Consider the following 20,612-nt stretch of genomic DNA (forward strand, 5'->3'; position numbering starts at 1 on the left):
ATTTTTATAAATTTTGCAATTTTGTTATTCTAATTTTACGTTAAAAGCTCTAAGGTAATTGTATGCGAAATTTCATTCAATTCCCATGATTAACATGAGAGATACAAGCATTTTTCGCTGAAGGTTCAAGCGCGCGGCGGCCGAGAAAGCCGGCCGCTACGGGCTAAATTTCAAATTTATTACCAGGATCACAGAAAGTGGCAGGAGCTTTACCAGGAGCTAGCTTACTCGGCCGATAAGTTAGAGGTATTAGGAAAGTATAAGTTGAAGTAGGTGGCACTAAATTCCCGCCGGTAATATTCTCGGTCGATAGTGTGGTGGTATCAGGAAACGATAAGTTAAAGTAGGTGGCACTAAATTCCCGCCGGTAATATTCTTGGTCGATAATGTAGTGGTATTAGGAAACAATAAGTTGAAGTAGGTGGCACTAAATTCCCGCCGGTAATGTTTATCGGTAAATTCCGGCCGATAAATTCAAGTTTCGAACCAAGGTCGCAGAAAGCGACAAGAGCTTTACCATTAGAGAAATGGGTAATATTTATCGATAAATTCTAGCGGAAAAATTCACCTTTCATACCAGGATCGCAGAAAGTGACAGGAGCTTTTATTAAGAGAGGAGGAGGTTTGGAATTCTCGTGATTCGAGTTTTCGCCAAAAATACTCGGATTTAGCAAAGATTCAAACTAAAAAATTAAAATACTAAACCGGTTCAAATTGATTGTTCTCATGCATCTTTCTGGTAATAACGCGGCTTAATTTTACCAAACGCAATTGTTCTGATTGGTTTCTTCCCCATTCCTTTTAATTTCGCTTTACATGTTGCACAGCATGGGCACATTGGCAATCCTGGTTGCGGACGCAACTTCAAGGGAATTTCTACTTTACGTAGGTGCTAGGTGGGGTGTGCTTGTAGGGTTAGAGTCGTAGAGCTTTTGATTCGGATAAAGGTGTCTTGAAACACTTTTACCTTATAATATTATGGAGCCGTATGACGTGATTGTCAATCAGCCGGTTGTCATTGATAATGTAAGTTTCCCGTCATTTGTTTTTGCATTTTATCAATTAGAGAAAATAAGAGGAAACGATAGCAAGATGGAAAGAGAGCGAGAGGAAGAGAGAGAGACAGAGAAATCGAGCGAAAGAGAAAGAATGATGTGTCAAACTTCATCGATCAATTCGATCCCAATGCATTTATTATTCGAAAAACACTTTGTAAATAAAAGAACTCGGACGATGTTTTTTTTTTCCAACGCGCATTTTGTTATTTTATATTGCGTTTTGATTTGTATGAAAAACTGTTGGTTATCGATGTAATCGGCAGTTTGGTAAGCGATATTTTATCGGTATTTTTTTAGATAAAACATTCTTTCTCTATTTAAAAAAGATTAAACATTACTATGTACTGCACAATTATAATTCTTTGTTCAGGGATCTGGTGTTATCAAGGCAGGGTTTGCGGGGGATCAAATACCAAAGTGTAGATTTCCAAATTAGTAAGTATCAAGAATAGAATATAACTTGAGTATTTTGTAAATTACTTGCAAGATGATATATCAGCGCATTATGAATTCATGCAAATTTAGTTCAATTCTAATTTTTTTTTTTTTAGCATTGGGAGGCCAAAACATGTACGTGTTATGGCTGGTGCATTGGAAGGAGATCTGTTTGTAGGTCCAATAGCAGAAGAACACCGTGGCCTTTTATCACTTCGATATCCAATGGAACATGGTGTAGTCACAGATTGGAACGACATGGAACGCATATGGTCCTATGTTTATAGTAAAGATCAACTAGCTACATTCAGTGAGGAACATCCTGTTCTACTTACAGAAGCACCTTTAAATCCCAGAAAGAATCGTGAGAAGGCGGCTGAGATATTTTTTGAAACATTCAATGTTCCAGCTTTATTTGTTTCCATGCAAGCTGTACTTAGCCTGTAAGTAAATTGTTTTTCAATGTGATCAGCAAAACACTTGTCATTGTTGAACTTTGAAGTTCAGAATGATCTTGAAATTGTTTCTTTTATGTGTTGAAATTTATTTAAAAACTTTCTACAATATTTATTACATTTCTTAACGTAGATACGCAACAGGCCGAACTACGGGAGTGGTTCTAGATGCTGGCGATGGTGTCACACACGCTGTACCTATTTACGAAGGTTTCGCTATGCCTCACAGTATAATGCGTGTTGATATAGCAGGGCGCGATGTAACGAGGCATCTTAGGTTACTTTTACGCAAAGAGGGTATTAATTTCAAGACCACGGCAGAATTCGAAATTGTCAGAATAATCAAAGAAAAAGGATGCTACCTCGCCAGCAATCCCCAAAAAGAAGAAACAATAGAAACAGAGAAATTTCAATATGTATTACCCGATGGCAGTCACTTGGAGGTAATAAAATAATTTATAAACATCACTTAAAAAAAAGTATATATAAAAACAAAAAAAACTTTTAAATAATGTGAACACACTGATCGATCCCTCTGACTTATTCAATGTAGATCGGTCCGGCACGATTCAGAGCTCCTGAAGTGCTGTTTAGACCAGATCTGATAGGCGAAGAATGCGAAGGCCTTCATGAAGTATTAACGTACTCTATTCAGAAGTCCGATTTGGATTTAAGAAAAGTTTTATTCCAAAACATCGTTCTCTCCGGGGGATCGACATTATTCCGCGTAAGTACACACGCTTATTATTTACATTTTGTAGAAAATTTAATCAATAAACAAAACTTTTACATTTCTTTTTACTCAGGGTTTCGGTGACAGATTATTATCCGAGATTCGTAGAATGTCGCCAAAGGATATTAAAATAAGGGTGAGAAAAGAAAACATTAGAAAAAGATTAGACATATATTTATATTTGTTATGGATTACATTTGTTTTCTGTCGTAACAGATATCCGCGCCCCAAGAACGATTATACAGTACTTGGATCGGCGGTTCTATTTTGGCTTCTTTAGACACGTTCAAAAAGATGTGGGTCAGTAAACGAGAGTTCGATGAAGACGGGATACGGGCTATTCATCGCAAAACATTTTGAATTTAATCGAGAACTTTTAACAAAATATTATATCGAATTAATTTTAAATACAAAATAATGGCACATATACTCGGAACGAGAAAAACAAAAACCAAAAAAAAAAATGAAGCAGCTAACGTTTTTAATTGTTTCGAATAGATATTCTTCCGCTGTCGAGATTCACCATTATTTAATTTAAAAAAAAAAAGCAAACAAATTATCATTACACACAATGAATTACATTTTTAAGAGTCGCAAATATAACGCAACAGCAGTCTTGACTTATCACACTGCTTATGATACAATGTAACATTATTTTGATAAGTATATATATATATATAGCAATATTGACACACAGTGATTTAGATACATTGAATATTTCCATAAAAATTATATAACACAAAAAAAACAAAAAAAAGAAAAGGAAAGCTAGCACAACATTCAAGACGCTTTAAAAATGTAAATAATGGTTTTTTTTGGCATCATATGCATATTAATGTGAGAAAGTTGCTCTGAATCGTCACACCTTTTAGACTTATTTATTTATTTATGTTTATATATTTATCTTGTGCTCAGTCCTGTTACATGTAGTACAATAAAAAAAACAAAAACCCAAAACCGTACGTTCGTTCAACGAGTAAACGTTCCATTTGATTTGCACACAATAAAATGTTCTGTAAGTTTTCAACTTTTGTGGTATATTTATATAAAGTATATTTGTAAATATTGTATGCATTTCGTAAAAAGAATAAATCAATGTAGTCTTTCCAAGTGCATATGGCTAAAAGCGTGAAATATTAAACGTTGTAGTAAAATTTTTACGTCGAGACAATACTTTGTATTTTTTTCTCGCACGTTTGTATAGCTAAGTTTTATATGTACGAACGAGATTTTTTACTTTTTTACACGATATATATATTATATTTTAGTTGTGTGTGACACGAAGATAGTTTTGTATACACGTATAGCTCTCGACATTTTTATTTATCGCTATGAATAATAAAAATATTATGTATCAAAACTATATATTTTATATATTAATAACGTGAATACATGTACATATAAATTTTTATTTTATTTGAAAGGAATTATAACTTTTATGTGAAAAAAAAAAGAGTACATATATGAGAGTCCTTGGCTATATATAAATTATTTATATATAGCTTTGCGCCTCGACCGCACGAGGTCTCCATTATCAGTCGGCGCGTCTAATGTCACGTAGTGACGTGCTTGCGAGTTCGTCACGTTGTTTCGTTTACTTATTTAAGGAACGTAAACAAGTAAGAGATATAAACAAGTTTCACAGAAAAGTTTGCGCAATTATGGATACCAGTAGATATTATAAAAATTCATTTGAAGATTACTCCCCTTCGACTAGTCGCAATATAATTGATAATGATACGGTATGAGACGCATTTTGTAAAATATATGCTAGAATTTTGTATATATATATGTGTAAACTTTTATATATACTGTTTATTATTATTATTATCATATGAAAGAGACACACGGGTAAAGAAAAAACAATTATTCTTTCAGATTCATGATACATTCAAGTCATTACTGACATCAACAATTGAAAAGTTAATGAAAACGTTGAAACAAAATAAGAAACTCTGGCTAAGTAATGACTATTCTGTGTACACTGGAATAGCGGGAATTGCGTATCTCTATCATCAATATGGAAAATGTGACGACAATTCTGAATACATTCAAGTATAATTTTCTAAGAGTTTTGTGTGTGCAATTTATTATTAATTAAATATATCATCATTATTATCATTCTTTCATAGACGGCAACAGAATTATTGAGAAGATGCTGCGATAAGTACACAAGCAGACACAAAATTACTCTTTTGACCGGAGTTGTGGGTCCGCTAGCGTTGACAGCTGTGTTATTACATTCGCAAGGCAAGGAGGCGGAAGCAAAACAATTAATTTCTAAGTACGTCAATTCGAGAGTGTTTATTTTTTTTCGATCGCGAGAGAAAGAAATAAAAGTTTTGATTCTAAAATGTTTCTAGACTGATGTCTTTATCTTCTTATGTCTTGGAGGGACATGGACTACCCGATGAATTGTTGTATGGAAGAGCCGGTTATCTAGCCGGTTTGCTCTATGTAAACGCTAACGTATCTTCGGCTCCTATAGATGCGGATCTTATTAAAAAAGTAAAACAACCTGATTTGATCCGCAGCAGCTAAGGAGCTGTGATGGCAAAACTACATCTGTTAAAATTATTCACAGATTGTTTCTCGCATAATCAATTCCGGGTCGTCGTACGCTTCGTCGAATCGTTGTAAATCACCGCTCATGTTTTCCTGGCACGACAAAGAATATATCGGTGCCGCTCACGGATTAGCGGGCATACTCTATCTGCTGTTACAGGTACGTGTATTTTATATAGAAAATCGCGTTGTTCCGCAAATCGATTGGATTGTTTCTCCTGTTTTTTTTTTTTAGGCGCGACAGTATTTAACGCGGGAACAAATTGACGATTATGTGAAACCGTCGTTGTACTATCTGCAGCAATTGAAATTTTCTTCTGGGAATTTTCCTTCTTCAATGGGAAATAATTCGGATAAACTAGTACAGTGGTGTCACGGAGCGCCCGGAATGCCTGCGTTGTTTTGTTTGGCTTTCAAGGTTTATACAAAAGTTTTATCCAAAACCAAACAACTTGGTTTTTTTTTTTTTTCCAAACAATTCACTTTCGTAATGTCACCGATGTAACAATCAGGTGTTCGAAGACGATACATTCTTGGAGACCGCCGTAAGGTGCGGCGAAGTAATATGGGAAAGAGGAATATTGAGAAAGGGATATAGCCTTTGTCACGGCGTTGCTGGCAACGGTTATGCTTTCTTGCATTTGTTTCAACAGACAAAGGTTTTTTTTTTCAATTTTGTTTCTCAAATAATTGAACACGAGTTGAATGCCATTTGAAAACACGACTGTTTTTATTTCGATAATTTGAAATTTGACAGGATATCAAATACTTGTATCGAGCTTGCAAGTTCGGCGAGTGGTGTTTCGATTACGGTGCGCGCCAAGATCGAGATCCCGACAGACCGTTTTCTTTATTTGAAGGTAAATCAAATTTAATAAAATTTATTCAAATACACATTCTCTACAACATTTTACAACGCGTTTGCGCGGAATCGGACGTTTCCACCGAGAAAGATGATCTGTAAACAATTGCGAACACAAGCTGCGCGGCTGACGCTTTATGTTTCATGTTTCGTTTCTCTTTTTTCAGGTCTCGCTGGCGTAATATGTTTTTTATTAGACTTGCAACAACCGCATGCGGCCAAGTTTCCCATGTACGACATACTAACTGAAAATTAATTATTCAACCAACACACAATAAATTACTTGAATATCTGCGAACAAAAACAAATGATGACAGAATGAGATAATAAAAAGCAAAAAAGCCGAGATTACAGAAGCTTTATGTCAAATGCGAATACCGTGTCGCGCGTGAATTTATGCGTGGGATGTACATACAAAAATACCTCACACGTTCTTCTCCCGTTCCCGCATGTTTAACACATGTTCATGTCACGAAATCGCGGACTCATAAAACATTCCCAATTTCTTTCTGAATTCCGAGCAATATATTTCGCTCTGATTCTGTTCTCTTTTATTTTGAAAATTTTCAAAGTTTTAACAGTTGACGAGACAAAATTTTAAACGCGAATTGCGTTTGACGAAAAGCTCCGACTTTTTCGTACTAGCGTATCGCGCGGTCCATATTGTGCCGCACGTTACGGAGTTGCGCAGGTATCGCGACTCTGACCCGCGGATCATCTCGCGGATCTCGCCGCATTCTTCCGCCGGCATCGTCGGTGTCTTCTTCGCCGTTGTCGTCGGTACCGCGTCACAGTCTCTCCGCGCAAGCTCCGTTCCTTCCAGGGGCTATTGATCCGCGTGTTTCGGCCTGCGAACGGACGGTGGAGCAGCCGCGAACACACAACCCGGGGCCGCAAGCCCGTAAATATTCGTTCGGCGCGTCGAGAAAAGACTCACGTGGATAAAAGCATCCTTTCTACGATTGAACGGTAACGGGTGCCGAGGATGGTCGGTGGAGTGACAGAAGACGGACCACTTATTCGACCTGTCGAGCCTGGTGAGTCATGTCACCGACGACGACGACGTGCTCTCCTTCGTCACCTTCGTCATCGGGTGTTTCCTTCATTACCCCGATGTATTTCACCTGTCCAAATTTCCCTTCGCATCTCCCGGATCGCATCGCGGATTCATCCACCCGGTCGCCTACGTGCGACAATTTAGTTTTTAGCAAGTCATTCCGAGAGACAGACAGCTGTTACCCCCTTGCACCTCGACTTTTATTACGCTGCATCATGTTCGGTTTTGGAAGAATCGCGCGACAATTTTTTTATTTCGTTCCCCATTCGCGGCTAATTGAATTTGTTGGGTGTCGCATTTCACGGCCGCGTCGTATTTCGTGTATCGAACGTTTGTACCGTTCGATATACGTTCGCACGGTAATTTCGCCATAGAAAGCGCTGGAAAGTCCAATGGAGTCCACGTACTCTATTGATATATCGACTAGCCCAACTGCATGTAAATCCGCGAGGTCTATAAAGCGGTGCATATGGGAAACACGCTGTGTCACGCGATGAATTCATTCGCTTGGCTCCAGACAATTAACCGATATTTTTTAAATACTAATTAAGAGCGATGGAAGGAACGACGCAAAAAGAGCGAAGATCATTCCGGAGATCGTTGCTCTTTTCGTTCTTTTCACAATTTTTCTCACTTTTTTTTGCGCGACACGCGTGAGTTGAATCGTTGAGAAAATTATTTTCCTTCTCTCGTACGATCGACGCTCTTCGTCTCCACATTGTCGATATGTGCAATATATAAAATTGTAGCGTGATGCGGCGCTATATATCCGCCGACAGACGTCGCGTGCCGTTGCAATTCGAGATCGAGAAACGAAAACGTGTGAATTTCCAGTCTCGACGGCAACATTGGTGACGCTATGCATCGGCGCCGCTTTTCTTATATGCGCTGTCGCGATGACCTGGTGGCTCTGCCGACGACGTCGCGAGCACACCAAATTGAATTCGGACAAGTCCCTGGCGTTTAGACCGCCCCATCGGAAGCCGACGGCGGTCAAGAGTCCCGGTAGCACGAGCCACTATTTGAAGAAGAGTCCGTCGCCGACCGGGCCGGCCAAGAGCCCACCCGGTTCCGGCGGTCAGACCCCGAGCCCGACGGGATCCCAGTCATCGAACCCCGCGTCTCAACCGAGAACTCCGCAGAGCGCAAGTAATATCTACACGATATATCGTAAAATACTGATGATGTAAATGTCAAAATATGTTGTTATCAGACAATGATTGCGCTGGTGTTGATAAGCGAATATTTTTTATATATTTTTTTTCTGCGCATTTCTAACGAGTAAATTTCAGGATATTCTAAACCGAAGTTTTTAATTTCTGTTTGATGCCAAACGGATCTTCGCGTTTTACAATCGTGCGTGTCACGTAGGTACACCGGTACAGACACCGCCGGTCGAAGTGACCGTGAGCATCGAGAACGAACGCGACAAAGCCGAGTTGGAGAACAACGAGAAGGTCGAGCGGGAGAAGAGTCAGACCGCGGAAAAGGACAAGGACAATTTGGGCCAGCTGGTCTTCAAACTGCGATACCGGAGCGAGCAGAACGCGCTGGCGGTGACGGTGGTGAAGTGCAAGGGATTGCCTGCGAGAGGCCAGCAGAACGCCACCAGCGATCCCTATGTGAAACTGCAACTGCTACCGGACAAACAGCATCACGTGAAGACTCGGGTTCTTCGCAACACCAGAGATCCGGTTTACGACGAGGATTTCACGTTCTTCGGCATCTCACAGAGTCAACTTCAGGTACGGACTTCGCACCCCTCTGCCTCTTTTATTAATTGAAACAATTTGCAATCGAATGTATTCTTTTTTCTTCGAACGAAAACGTGACCCGTCGACGTGGTTGTGATTTCAGAAAATTAGTTTACACTTCATTGTACTGAGCTTCGACAGATACTCACGCGACGATATTATCGGAGAATTGACGTGCGCTCTGTCGTCGGTGCCCGGTTTAGAGGACGCGGATAATCAGGAGATATCTCTTTGTCGGAAAATATGTCCCCGAAGTTTGAAGGTAGATATCGCTGAAGACGCTCTCAAAATAACGTACGGTGTTATCTATAATTTCCTCCCCGTTCTTCCTTTTTTGTCAGATTCAGTCGCAAGGGAGAGGGGAATTGTTGGTTTCTCTTTGCTGGCAACCGGTCACGAGCCGATTGACGGTGGTGGTGTTGAAAGCGCGAAATCTGCCGAAAATGGATGTGACAGGCCTCGCCGATCCATACGTGAAGATCTACCTTCTGTACAATCAGCAACGTATCGCCAAGAAGAAGACACACGTGAAGAAGCGTACGCTCAGTCCGGTATTTAATGAGTCCTTCGTCTTTGACATACCGAACGGTTCGGACGGGCTCAACAACGTCAGTCTCGAGTTTATGCTGCTCGACTGGGATCGAGTCACGAAGAACGAGGTGAATTTTGATTTTGTTTTTTTTTTAATCAGTCCGTTTTTAGGAAAACAAAAAACCGAAAATATGAAACGCGAGCGTTCGCGTCTCGTGATTTTTGCAGGTGATCGGACGACTAGAGTTTGGCGGACCAAAGTGTCAGGGTTCAGCTGTCAACCATTGGAAAGAGGTGTGCAGCTCGCCACGACGACAGATAGCCGATTGGCATAAGTTGCGGGAATAAACGGCGACATATATACATATATCAGAATTCCTGTTTCCGATTTCCTTAGAAATTCCATATCCACCTACGCCGTGAGATCACTCTTGAAACCTTGCGACAAGGTAGGAGGTATCCGTTTTGCAAAGCTTATATATATATCATACATATATTGTGTATAATATATATATATATACATATATATATGTATGTATATATATATATATATATATATATAATACTCCCACACGATCGAATCGAATCGATGTATATTAGACTCGGGACACTAATAGCTTGTCCACCCATGATCGCTGTCATTGCGTGCAAAAGACATCGAATTTCTCATCAAGAAAAAGCAGAAAAAACAAACAATCCGTAGTTCTATTTTTCCGAACAGAAACTTGGACATTTTTCATTCGAGCTGGTCGAACTTTCAATTGTAAAAATGGTTTTCTTTATTTTTTTTACTGTTTAATTATCTAGTTTTAAATTAATAAGCGCATTAACTTCCACGCGCAATGCGCATGTTTGAGATTAACAGCGCGTTAAAAAAACACACGATTTAAACAAATGCGTAACAAATTTTACGTCTTTTTCGTCCAAGTTGGGTTTTTGTTTTCTCGTCACGAGACGCAATGGCGCGCGATTGCGGGACGACAGCTTTGTAGGATGCTTTATGATATAAACATAGACATTAAGGATTTCTGACCAGTTGGCGACGAGAAGAAGAGAACAAACGTCGATGCGCACGAAGTAATCGACATTCTTTTCGAATGTTAAAGTAGAACATTGTCTCGTATGTAGGTGAAAAAAAAAAAACAAAAAAAAAAATAAAGTATAAAACCATACTTTTACCTCTTACGTAGCGCGCGAATTCGGTTGTACGTCATCTCTCTCTCTCTCAGTGCACTAGTAGTGTACATTGAAAAACAAAAAATTAACATCACAGTTTCACAGTAAAGTGATAAGTAAAACGGAGCACCAAACGGCTCAATGATCGAATGCTCAGCCGCTTTGTTGTATCTTAGATTGTTAGACAACAGATTTTACGATAGACACGTTTTTTAGCGACGTAGAGAGTTGACACGCACTTTCCGTTTCTGAGAGCACCTTGTAATTGTAAAAAAAATTATCATTACGTGCGATACAAGACCTCCTCGAGAGAGTGTAACATTTAAGCGTGCAATATTTAATTGAATCCGTCATATATTATTTATTTTCCGATTTATTTATTCACACCGAGCATAATTTATAAAACCGCATAGTTGCCGCGCGTGCGGTGGCATATAAATAAAAAATCTTCGGCTCGCAAAATATAAACGTTAAAAACAAATTTCAGATAATTCTCCTTCGCTTTATCCGCGAGCACGACAAAAAAACAACGCTGGAAAAACTTCCAAAATAAAAAAAAATAAAAAAAACAAATTACTCTATTACATTGTAAATTGTATAGAGATGTTTGTGTGTGATGTTAAAACGAGACATTGTGCTCTTCTCCCTCTCGATCATCGCGAGTCTTCATCGTGTGAGAAACGAGACGGTGAGAGAGACGAGATTTTGTGGCGACAATTTGTTACTGTCCGTTCTTTGATTAACGCGAGTCAGATGTGCTGTTGCACATTTTTACTTGTCGTGTGTGCAACACGCGCCACACGATTTAGAAACTGAATCTGAAATTGGTGATCGGCGAATTTTGAAAAGAAATTTTGGAGATTTCGTTGGTGATCTCTCTCTTTAGAGCCTTACATCTCTCATCACGAAGCGATATACTAATCGAAAAAAAAAAAAAAAAATCTGTGCTGTTGCTTTTTAACGAGTAGCTGGACTACGAATAGAAGAAATCGTTTCCCAGTTCGTATTGCAATTGTATATATATTGTAACTGATAAAAAAAGAACGAAAGAAAGAAACGTGAAAAGCCGGCGATTTTATGCGACTTGCAACATATATATATATATATATATCAGCAAGGACAACTGAGATATATATATATATATATAAATAATTGAACATGAGAAAAAAAAACTGTAATTGCGCGAGAGGAGAAGAAAGATGTAACACACAAGTATCAGAACGAAGGTCGTAAGAACGGGAGGATTAAACGAACGAAATCTAGAAATTGTGTCTAGATATAAAAATTCGCGATCGAAAGTATATATATATATATATATATATATGACAGAAAAGTCGCAATATATCACACAAAGACTTAAAGGATACACCGAATATAATAAAAATTTCACGTTACGTGGTTTTTAAAAATAGCAGACGCGAGAGAAACACACGTGTACTGCCGGATCTTATCCACGGCAAGGTAATAAACGTATTATACAAAAATTACACACACACATACACACACACATACACGACAGAGTGCGCAACACGCGCGTCTACGATATAAATTATTTAATTGCTATACAATTATAAATACAATTATATATGTATATATACACACACATACACACAAGAAAAAAAAAGTATTATAAGTAGTTTTAGCGATACACAGTTAATGTACACCCTGTACACGTCTGTCGTTCTCTTTAAAAAAAAAAAAAAAAAAAAAAAAAACCCTTGAAAGCTGAAACGAACAATTTGCTTAAATGTGAAATCGTTTTGCAAGCGCACGAGAAAAATGTCAATATGCATCAGCCTCGAGACTATAACATACGTATGCGTACGTGAGACGATTGTTGTGCAAAGAAATGCCGCAGGATCGACAGACACTTTGTAACATATAAATGATTGTCGGTACGAGATATATTGTTTGAGAATCATTTATCCGTTAATTTTTGTTAATTCGAATATATAAAATTCTTTTCAGTTCTTTTTTACACATTCTACGTACGTTTTGTTTTTTTTTTTTTTTACAAGAGAATACAATTGTATATTGTAACAAAACCATCCTAAATTTGTTTTTAAAGTCTCTGACTACGCGCGATATACTTAAATATAGTTCCGCGATTGCGAACAGAAGTCATGCGAATAAATGTTTACTTTGCTAGCTCGCTTCGCAAAGAGATTCTATATTATACATATATATATATACACATAGAATTATATAAATAAAAATTAATTTCATCGAGAAAATTTGTAATCTCATAGGCGTGGAATACGCGAGGAATCTTTTGATATGACCAAGTAACTAAGTGGGGATAACACAAAGCTTCATTAGGTTTTGAAAAAATGATTTTAAATAATATTAATCAGTTGATCGATTTCATATAATAATCGCGTGTGTGCGTGCGTGTGTGTATGTGCGTGCGTGCGTGCGTGCGTGCGAATGTGCGCGTGTATGTGTACATTTATGGGGTAACACGCATCTATGTTAAAAAAAATGTAAAAGTTTTGATTTCGCGTTGGATTAAACAAAAAAATTGTCGTTTTTAAGCATTCCATAAGTATTTTATAGACTAAAGGATGTGGCGTATAGAAAGTACTGTTTGTTAAGCAGATTTTAGGGCTGTGTGTGGTCAATAAAAAAAAAACAAAATATTAAAGTAAACATCTTTACATATGTACTATACATATATGTCTGTATATAACATATGTGTATGTACGTATGTGATTGCTCCAAAACACATCAGAGTGAACTCTCAACATCGACTTTATCACCCAAGTAGAAACTTTTTATTGTAACATCATATGTATACCGATTATATAAAATTATTTCTCTTATGATGACACAACGCTGTAAAACGATGGAAAAAACAATGTGTGATGAGTTATTAAAATAATTACAAAACTCTGCTCTCTTTATTTTGTTTGTTATCGAAAAATCGTCTCAAAAGTGATTCTTTCGAAGAAGCTTATACACGTAGAAAAAAAAAAATGCTCCATCGGGAATGATTGAATTACATTCAGGCACACCGTTTGTTATTAATTTTGCAAAAAACGCTGCAAAATTGTAAGTTAGCGAAGCTCAAAATGCGATATGTAATATTCGTTCGTAACTCCAACGATCTTCGTGACGATTCACAATGCTCGCGTTTCGCGTCTACATATATATATATATTAATTATATTAACATGTTTCACACGTTTTCGGACAGATACATACAATTCATATGTTACATTTATATATACAGATCTGAATATATATATATATATAAATATATAACGTGCTATGTTTTTATAAATATAAATATTTGTACATTATCACCGCCCCGTATGGCGTACATATACAAACAATCGCGTTTACAAATGCGACGAATATATAAAAATTTCTTTTGTCTTTTTATTTGAAAAAAAAAAAAAAAATAAATGCCAATGCACATATACGTTGCTTTGCAATCTCAGTTCTGCGAATCAATAACGTTTTCTCTTTCTTTCAGGAAAAAAATGATTTAATGAATTATTGGCAGTTTTCAATTGCGACTAATTAAATGTGTGCCCAGCTTTCAAATAAACAACGGCGTGTAATGATGTGTTAATCGAAGTGTTTTCTACGCAACACGTGTACGTAACGTAAAAGCGTTAGGAGTTATGCATATAAGTTACTCACCTATGTAGTCTTATCTCTATTATATACATTAAGTAATTAAACAATCAATTACGAATCGAAATGACACAGTCACCAGCTTGGAATTAGAACGAACAATATCAGACGTTCGTTCAGATCATTTGACACACGTACATTAACAACGGCAGGGCTAGATTGTCCACTTGATTTGTGCGTCCTTCGATCACCGAGATCGCCACAACCGCCAGAATGCTTCTCAGCAACGACCAGTAATCGTTCACAAAACCTGGTGAGATATAAAATACGTGAGAATAAGCAAATAAGTTGTTGGTAAAAACATAAAAAAAAAAAAGATGTCGGGAAGATGAAATCTACCGCTAAATGTTAGACCGAGTATTATGCAAATTTGACAAAGTATGCATGCGACGGTGCCTTCGACAGTTTTCTCCGTGTCGTGCCACTTGTGCGAACCCCATTTGCCACCAACAAAGCTTGCGGCGGTATCGCCGATTCCTACCGTTAACACGCCACTGAGCAATACCAGTAGTGGCAAGTTACTAGTCGGCATCCAAAGAGGAAACGAAAGACCGCACATCAAGTACAAGGGTGTTAACGAGAGCAACGAATCTTTCTCGTCGGCAAATACCGTAAATCCTTGCTGCAACACTTCTCCGAGCGGCGGAATTTTCAAGACTCTCAGTATCTGAAGTTCACAATTTGATCAGGTTGACAATACATAGAGGAGAAAGTGTCGTATTTGTTATTACCATAGTAACTAATTGTTTTTTTTTAAATTACCTCAATAGCGATGAACAGCGCCAGTATCAAACCACTGGCAAGGTACAACAGCGAAGGATCGTATATCACACCAGGTACGTAGACAAATGTGGCTAGCACATGAAAAATCTTTCTGATCGAGCTTGTAGCTTGGAAGTTTGCTAATATTTGATACGCTAATATGAAAACGCTTGATAAAAGACATATCGCCCAGTAAATAACTACGACGATCTGCAACAATCGGAAATAAGATGATCAGAAATAAAGTGATTTACAAGACGAGACGTTACCCCGGTGAGACTTACCCTCTTGCGTGTATTAAAAACAAAAGAGAGCATCCATATTATTGGGTTTTGGTCAAGAATAACGTAAAGTATCGGAAGAGTTATGAAACACAGGAGGCTGATGGTCATAAAATAAAAATATCTCGTGCTACGTAGGATGGGAAAATATCTACACAGAACGCACACCCATATTACATACAATATTCCAACCTGCAATAACATGTTAAAAGGATATAATACAGATGGTGAGCAACAGCGTGACGGCTAAGTTTGTCAGTTTGCTACCTGTAGGAACACCGTGCTGATGTCATTTACGTGTATCGGAGGTAAATGATATCGCAGAGGTAAGTTGGTAACAGCCGACATCAAAAACAGGATAAAACTATGCGTGACCGCTGTTGCTTCACCCATTGTAAAGCAGTTCGGAAGAGCTGACATTAGTTGCAGGACGCCCCATGTGCCCAAACTCGCCACGGTTAGGCCCCATGTGACACTCGTTAACAATCCTGTTCTCATTTAATTGATGTAAGAATGTAATTACACAGATGAATGTCAACGTAATTATCAACAAGTGTCAATCAAACATGCCGTTTGCATCAGGAAATAACTCGTGTAAGATCTTGTACACGTTAATTAGGGAAACCAATTATTTTATTGCGAATTGAAAAATGTACCTTTGTTAGCTGCGAGTAAAAACAGCATGGACGTTACAATCGCGGGCAGAAAATATATAGCGTGAAAGTCTTTTGCCGTGACTTCCTGCATCGAAAGTCGTACGTAAAGGCACAAAGAACAAAGAACAAGACCAAACCCCGTGGTTCCCACCAACAGACATATTTCAGAATAGCTGTTCTGTTCCCTCAGTATTGTAACCGCTGCGCTCAGACCAACCAGAGTACCTAGCCATAATCCACTGCTCGCGTTTGACCTGCAAAATAACAAATTTTTATATTATTTATTTATATCAACTCTAACCTTCCAAGAATCTAATTGCCCTTGTGATTTTTATGTAACTAACAAATGTCATTAACATATCACAAGTGTACAAGACGCGCACAAAAGTAAAGCAGTAACGAGCAGCAAGCGTATCGCTATAAAAGTTTTTGCAATGTAAATCTAACACGATAACAACGGGATTCGAGGTTATCTCGTTTTGAAAAAAATAAACAAATTCCTTTAATGTCTTAAATCCAAAAAATACATACCGGTGTTGTATGCCGTTTTGTTTGACATTTTGCAATATCTTTTCCTCGAAATTTCTGTACTGCGCAAATAACATCATTGTTTTCCGTCCGTCGACTGAATGAGAGATAGTGTTTCATAGAATCTAATACGTCTCCCAACGTCATCGCACTTCGACGCACTTTAAACTTAGACGATTACATACATTATACGATCGACGCAGGCAAAACCGCCGCGGGCGAATCACGTCGGTATTTCTTGTCGCTTTTCTTTCGGACGATAAAAAAGCGTGCAAAAAAAAAAAAAAAAAATAAAAACAAAAATGTTTCAAGGTGTATTTTCTCAAAAAACCATTTCATCAAAGAAACAATGAAATATAGAATATATATATTCTATTGGAATAATTTGGCATACAGTTGGTTTTTGCTGCATATCCTTATGTAACATTTCATTTCTGTAACATTTTGTACTTGCAGATAGATATTGTGTTGCACTATGATTCTAACGCTCACCTATGTTTAATTTACTAAATATAAATATTTTTTCACAAGTTAAAATAATTCATTAGTATCCCATTTATTTTATAATTTTATTTGTATAATTTATATATATGTATATATATTTTTATCTTGCTGTGCTTGTTTGAAATGTTTCATTAGACAAACATACGTCTGTGTCTTGTCTAAATAAGTATTTAGGCCCTATGATATTCAGCAAATGCTATCAAGCCTTTTAAATACGTAATTAGACTTTATGACATTTAACAAACGCTATCAAGCCATTAGTTGATGAGTCATGACTTGTAATAGTTTCTGCACTTGTCAGCTCCGGTTCGATGGCCTTGGCCAACTGTTTTCCTAATTCCACCCTGTATAAACAAAAAGCATGAAATGTTTGACATTAAATAAACTTTGTATTTTTATTTACCGACTCGAAAAAAATTAACGTAGAACAGTGTAATGTTTTCTTACCCCCATTGATCATAAGAATTGATATCCCAGATCATACCCTGTACAAAAATTTTGTGTTCGTACATTGCTGAAAGAAACAGAACGAGTGCAATTTTATAGATTCCTTCCGTAAAAGATCAGAATAAATGCGACGACATATTTACCGATCAAAGCACCAAGAACAAATGGCGTTAATTTTTTTACTATAATGCTATTTGTTGGTCTGTTTCCTTCAAATATCTTATGCGGCAACAACGATTCCACTTTATCGGCGCTCAATCCCGACTTTTGCAACTCGGCACGGGCCTCGGTCTCATTTTTGCCTTTCATCAAAGCCTCGGTTTGTGCCAAGAAATTGGCCAGCAAAATTGTATGATGGTTACCAATCTGCAAACGAATAAATAAACATATTTCATGCAAATAGTAATAGATATACCTATGATAAATCTAATTTACCTGATTCTGAGATTGAACAGGAATTATAAAATCTGCTGGCACGAGTCTCGTACCTTGATGCAATAACTGATAAAATGCATGCTGTCCATTGGTACCCGGTTCTCCCCAAACAATTGGTCCTGCGAATGTACATGTGTGTTACATGGGAATTTATATCTTATACGTATCATATAGGACTTACCGGTAGAATAATTTACAGTTTTTCCCGAACGAGTAACGTATTTCCCGTTGCTTTCCATATCGCCTTGCTGAAAGTAAGCTGCAAATCTATGCAGGTACTGATCATACGGTAACAGCGCGTGCGTTTCAGCCTTATAAAAGTTATGGTACCATACGCCGAGCAAGGCCAGTATAACAGGAGCCTAAAAAGATTGGGATAAATTATCATAAGATTAATTATCTGCTATTAAAAATTGTTTACTAGACAAAATTACATTTTGCTCCAACGGCGCTGTAGAGAAATGTTGATCCATAAAGTGAGCTCCGCTCAAAAGCTTCTCAAAATTATCAAACCCGATAAATAAACAAATTGACAAACCAATAGCCGACCACAGCGAGTAACGTCCGCCAACCCAGTCCCAGAATCCAAACATGTTCTTGACGTCAATGCCGAATTCTTTGACTTTTTGTTCATTGGTAGATAACGCTACAAAATGACGCGCCACCGCAGCTTCCTAACAATTTTATATTATCAGAAAAATAATCATATTTCAAAATCTTTAATTACTGTTGTAATTTTTAATTCACGCTTACATCTTTTAATGCATTCAACAGCCACTGCTTGGCAGTGGTTGCGTTAGTTATAGTTTCCTGCGTGGTGAACGTTTTGGAAGCTATTATAAACAAAGTTGTCTCCGGACTTAATTTCTTCAGAGTTTCGGCTATGTGAGTGCCGTCTATATTGCTAACGAAATGAACTTTCGGTCCGATACTGTATGCTTTCAAAGCTTCAGTTACCATAAGTGGACCCTACAAAAAGATAAAATCTTTCACAAATGCAACAGAGTTATAAAGTTACCGAAACTTGTGATGTATAAAAATTACCAGATCAGAGCCACCAATTCCAATGTTGACGACGTCTTCAATAGGTTTGCCAGTAAATCCTTTCCATTCTTTTGTCACTATCTGTGTACGAGATATACCTCGTGAACAAGAAGTTACGTAATCAAAATAAACGAGAAACTCACCTCGTTTGTAAAACTCTTCATGTGTTCCAACACAGCGTTAACATCCGGCATCACATCCTTTCCATCCAGCAATATTGGCTTGTTACTTCTGTTGCGCAGAGCAATGTGCAGAACTGCTCTGTTCTCTGTGAAATTGATCTTTTCAGCATTAAACATAGCATCTCTCGCGGCTTCTATCTCTCGTGCACGAGCCTACAGAAAAACTTTATCATCATTCAAAATTCAAGAAAATGTAAAATAAACATTTCGGTAATTTTATTACCTACCAAATTAAATAACAAATCGAGCACTTCCTTGTTGATCTTGTTCTTAGAATAATCTAATAATATCGGTCCGTCTTGTGGAGTGCCAAGTTCCAAGCTGTTCAAACAAAACACCACAATTTTTACAGAGCTACCATTTTCTTGCAAACTAATACGGTTTGTAAAACTCTTTTTGTAAACTATAACAAGTTTTATGCGTGCAGTTTCCACCAGATGCAAATGCAACTAAAATAATCTTATATGAAATAAATTCTTCCGGTTATAAACTAAAGAACTTTTAAAGGTCGCTGCAAGGTCACGATTAGAAGGTCGATCAGAGATGTACCTAAATTTCTCGAAACGTTTGGGATCCTCCTGGAACATGCTATAAATGTTGATCTTTGAGCCATTGCTGTCAAAGTATTTCTGCAGCTGATTCCACGCAGCATCATTCAACAAATCTGTCCTAGCCTTCATATTCCTATTTAAGCGGACGCGCGTGATTCTCGTGAGACCAGAGCACGGTATATACAGTAGCGCAACTCTTCCGATTTTGAGAAACCAGCACTTGTCGCGCATGCGACAAGTTCGCGAGATTAAGGCCCGGTTTCACAATTGACTGTTAACTCGAATTAACGGAAGCCCAACTTGCTAAACTCGGCGTAAAGTTTATGTCACACTACGGATTAGGATTGAGATTGGATAGCAATTTGGCCAATCAGAAAAAAGATCACTAAACTTAAGATTGATTTTCTTCTTTCTAATTGGTCAAATTTCAATCTAATCTCAAAACCCAATCCGTAGAGTGACATAGGCTTAATGCATCTTTTCTTCCCTAAACATGAACTGTGATTGGTTAACAAAGATTTGACAAAGAAAATTGAAAGCGTTAAACCGAGCTCAGCAAGTCGAACTTCGATTAATTCGAGTTAACCGCGAATTGTGAAACCGGGTCTAAGAGAGAAGTCAGATGGTGCGAAACATGCGTATTGCGGAACTGTCAAAACGTTCGTGATTGGTTGAGACTTGACTGCAAAATCGACGGAATAATTATTTATTTATATTATTATTTATATTTATATAAATTATTTATATTTAGATAATATATAATTTTATAATATTATCTAGATAATAGATAAAATCATCTAGATGAGAGGATAGCTATCCAGAGGATAGCTATCGAGAGGTATGAAGAAATCGGCCGTAAGTCAGTCTTACGTCAAATAGTAGAGAAAAGACACAGGAGATGGCAGTTGGTGAATGTTTTTTCATTCGGTCTAGCGCTTCGTTTTCGACGTGGTGT

The 20,612-nt window shown here is 37.6% G+C and overlaps 5 protein-coding genes across 5 annotated transcripts; 3 read left to right on the forward strand and 2 right to left on the reverse strand.

Moving 5' to 3' along the window:
- Positions 1 to 876: 876 nt before the first annotated feature.
- LOC109856885 (actin-related protein 1) lies at positions 877 to 3,709 on the forward strand. The gene is made up of 7 exons (XM_020432603.1): positions 877 to 1,026; positions 1,429 to 1,493; positions 1,610 to 1,936; positions 2,082 to 2,391; positions 2,502 to 2,675; positions 2,755 to 2,817; positions 2,898 to 3,709. The coding sequence occupies exons 1-7, from the start codon at positions 979 to 981 to the stop codon at positions 3,039 to 3,041; spliced, it is 1,131 nt and encodes a 376-aa protein (XP_020288192.1). The 5' UTR covers positions 877 to 978; the 3' UTR covers positions 3,042 to 3,709.
- A 503-nt stretch (positions 3,710 to 4,212) lies between these two features.
- On the forward strand, positions 4,213 to 6,454 carry LOC109856866 (lanC-like protein 2). The gene is made up of 9 exons (XM_020432572.1): positions 4,213 to 4,423; positions 4,560 to 4,736; positions 4,814 to 4,965; positions 5,045 to 5,189; positions 5,266 to 5,406; positions 5,482 to 5,664; positions 5,759 to 5,905; positions 6,004 to 6,106; positions 6,276 to 6,454. The coding sequence occupies exons 1-9, from the start codon at positions 4,232 to 4,234 to the stop codon at positions 6,362 to 6,364; spliced, it is 1,329 nt and encodes a 442-aa protein (XP_020288161.1). The 5' UTR covers positions 4,213 to 4,231; the 3' UTR covers positions 6,365 to 6,454.
- Positions 6,455 to 6,538: 84 nt separating this feature from the next.
- On the forward strand, positions 6,539 to 12,346 carry LOC109856865 (synaptotagmin-4). Its single transcript, XM_020432571.1, has 6 exons — positions 6,539 to 7,145; positions 8,000 to 8,314; positions 8,537 to 8,910; positions 9,023 to 9,181; positions 9,261 to 9,578; positions 9,679 to 12,346. The coding sequence occupies exons 1-6, from the start codon at positions 7,094 to 7,096 to the stop codon at positions 9,796 to 9,798; spliced, it is 1,338 nt and encodes a 445-aa protein (XP_020288160.1). The 5' UTR covers positions 6,539 to 7,093; the 3' UTR covers positions 9,799 to 12,346.
- A 278-nt stretch (positions 12,347 to 12,624) lies between these two features.
- LOC109856864 (dolichol kinase) lies at positions 12,625 to 16,697 on the reverse strand. The gene is made up of 7 exons (XM_020432569.1): positions 16,498 to 16,697; positions 15,967 to 16,220; positions 15,578 to 15,798; positions 15,314 to 15,502; positions 15,030 to 15,239; positions 14,607 to 14,934; positions 12,625 to 14,517 (listed from the first exon to the last, which is right to left on the reverse strand). Exons 1-7 carry the CDS (start codon positions 16,572 to 16,574, stop codon positions 14,384 to 14,386), a joined length of 1,413 nt encoding a protein of 470 aa, XP_020288158.1. The 5' UTR covers positions 16,575 to 16,697; the 3' UTR covers positions 12,625 to 14,383.
- A 147-nt stretch (positions 16,698 to 16,844) lies between these two features.
- LOC109856873 (glucose-6-phosphate isomerase) lies at positions 16,845 to 19,897 on the reverse strand. The gene is made up of 11 exons (XM_020432584.1): positions 19,656 to 19,897; positions 19,334 to 19,427; positions 19,068 to 19,259; positions 18,925 to 19,005; positions 18,634 to 18,849; positions 18,315 to 18,554; positions 18,062 to 18,242; positions 17,881 to 17,999; positions 17,589 to 17,811; positions 17,446 to 17,512; positions 16,845 to 17,342 (listed from the first exon to the last, which is right to left on the reverse strand). Exons 1-11 carry the CDS (start codon positions 19,886 to 19,888, stop codon positions 17,219 to 17,221), a joined length of 1,770 nt encoding a protein of 589 aa, XP_020288173.1. The 5' UTR covers positions 19,889 to 19,897; the 3' UTR covers positions 16,845 to 17,218.
- Between the last annotated feature and the right edge of the window lie 715 nt (positions 19,898 to 20,612).

Source organism: Pseudomyrmex gracilis, unplaced genomic scaffold (assembly GCF_002006095.1).
Source record: "Pseudomyrmex gracilis isolate BER0280 unplaced genomic scaffold, ASM200609v1 scaffold_137, whole genome shotgun sequence".
Classification (NCBI taxonomy): domain Eukaryota; kingdom Metazoa; phylum Arthropoda; class Insecta; order Hymenoptera; family Formicidae; genus Pseudomyrmex; species Pseudomyrmex gracilis.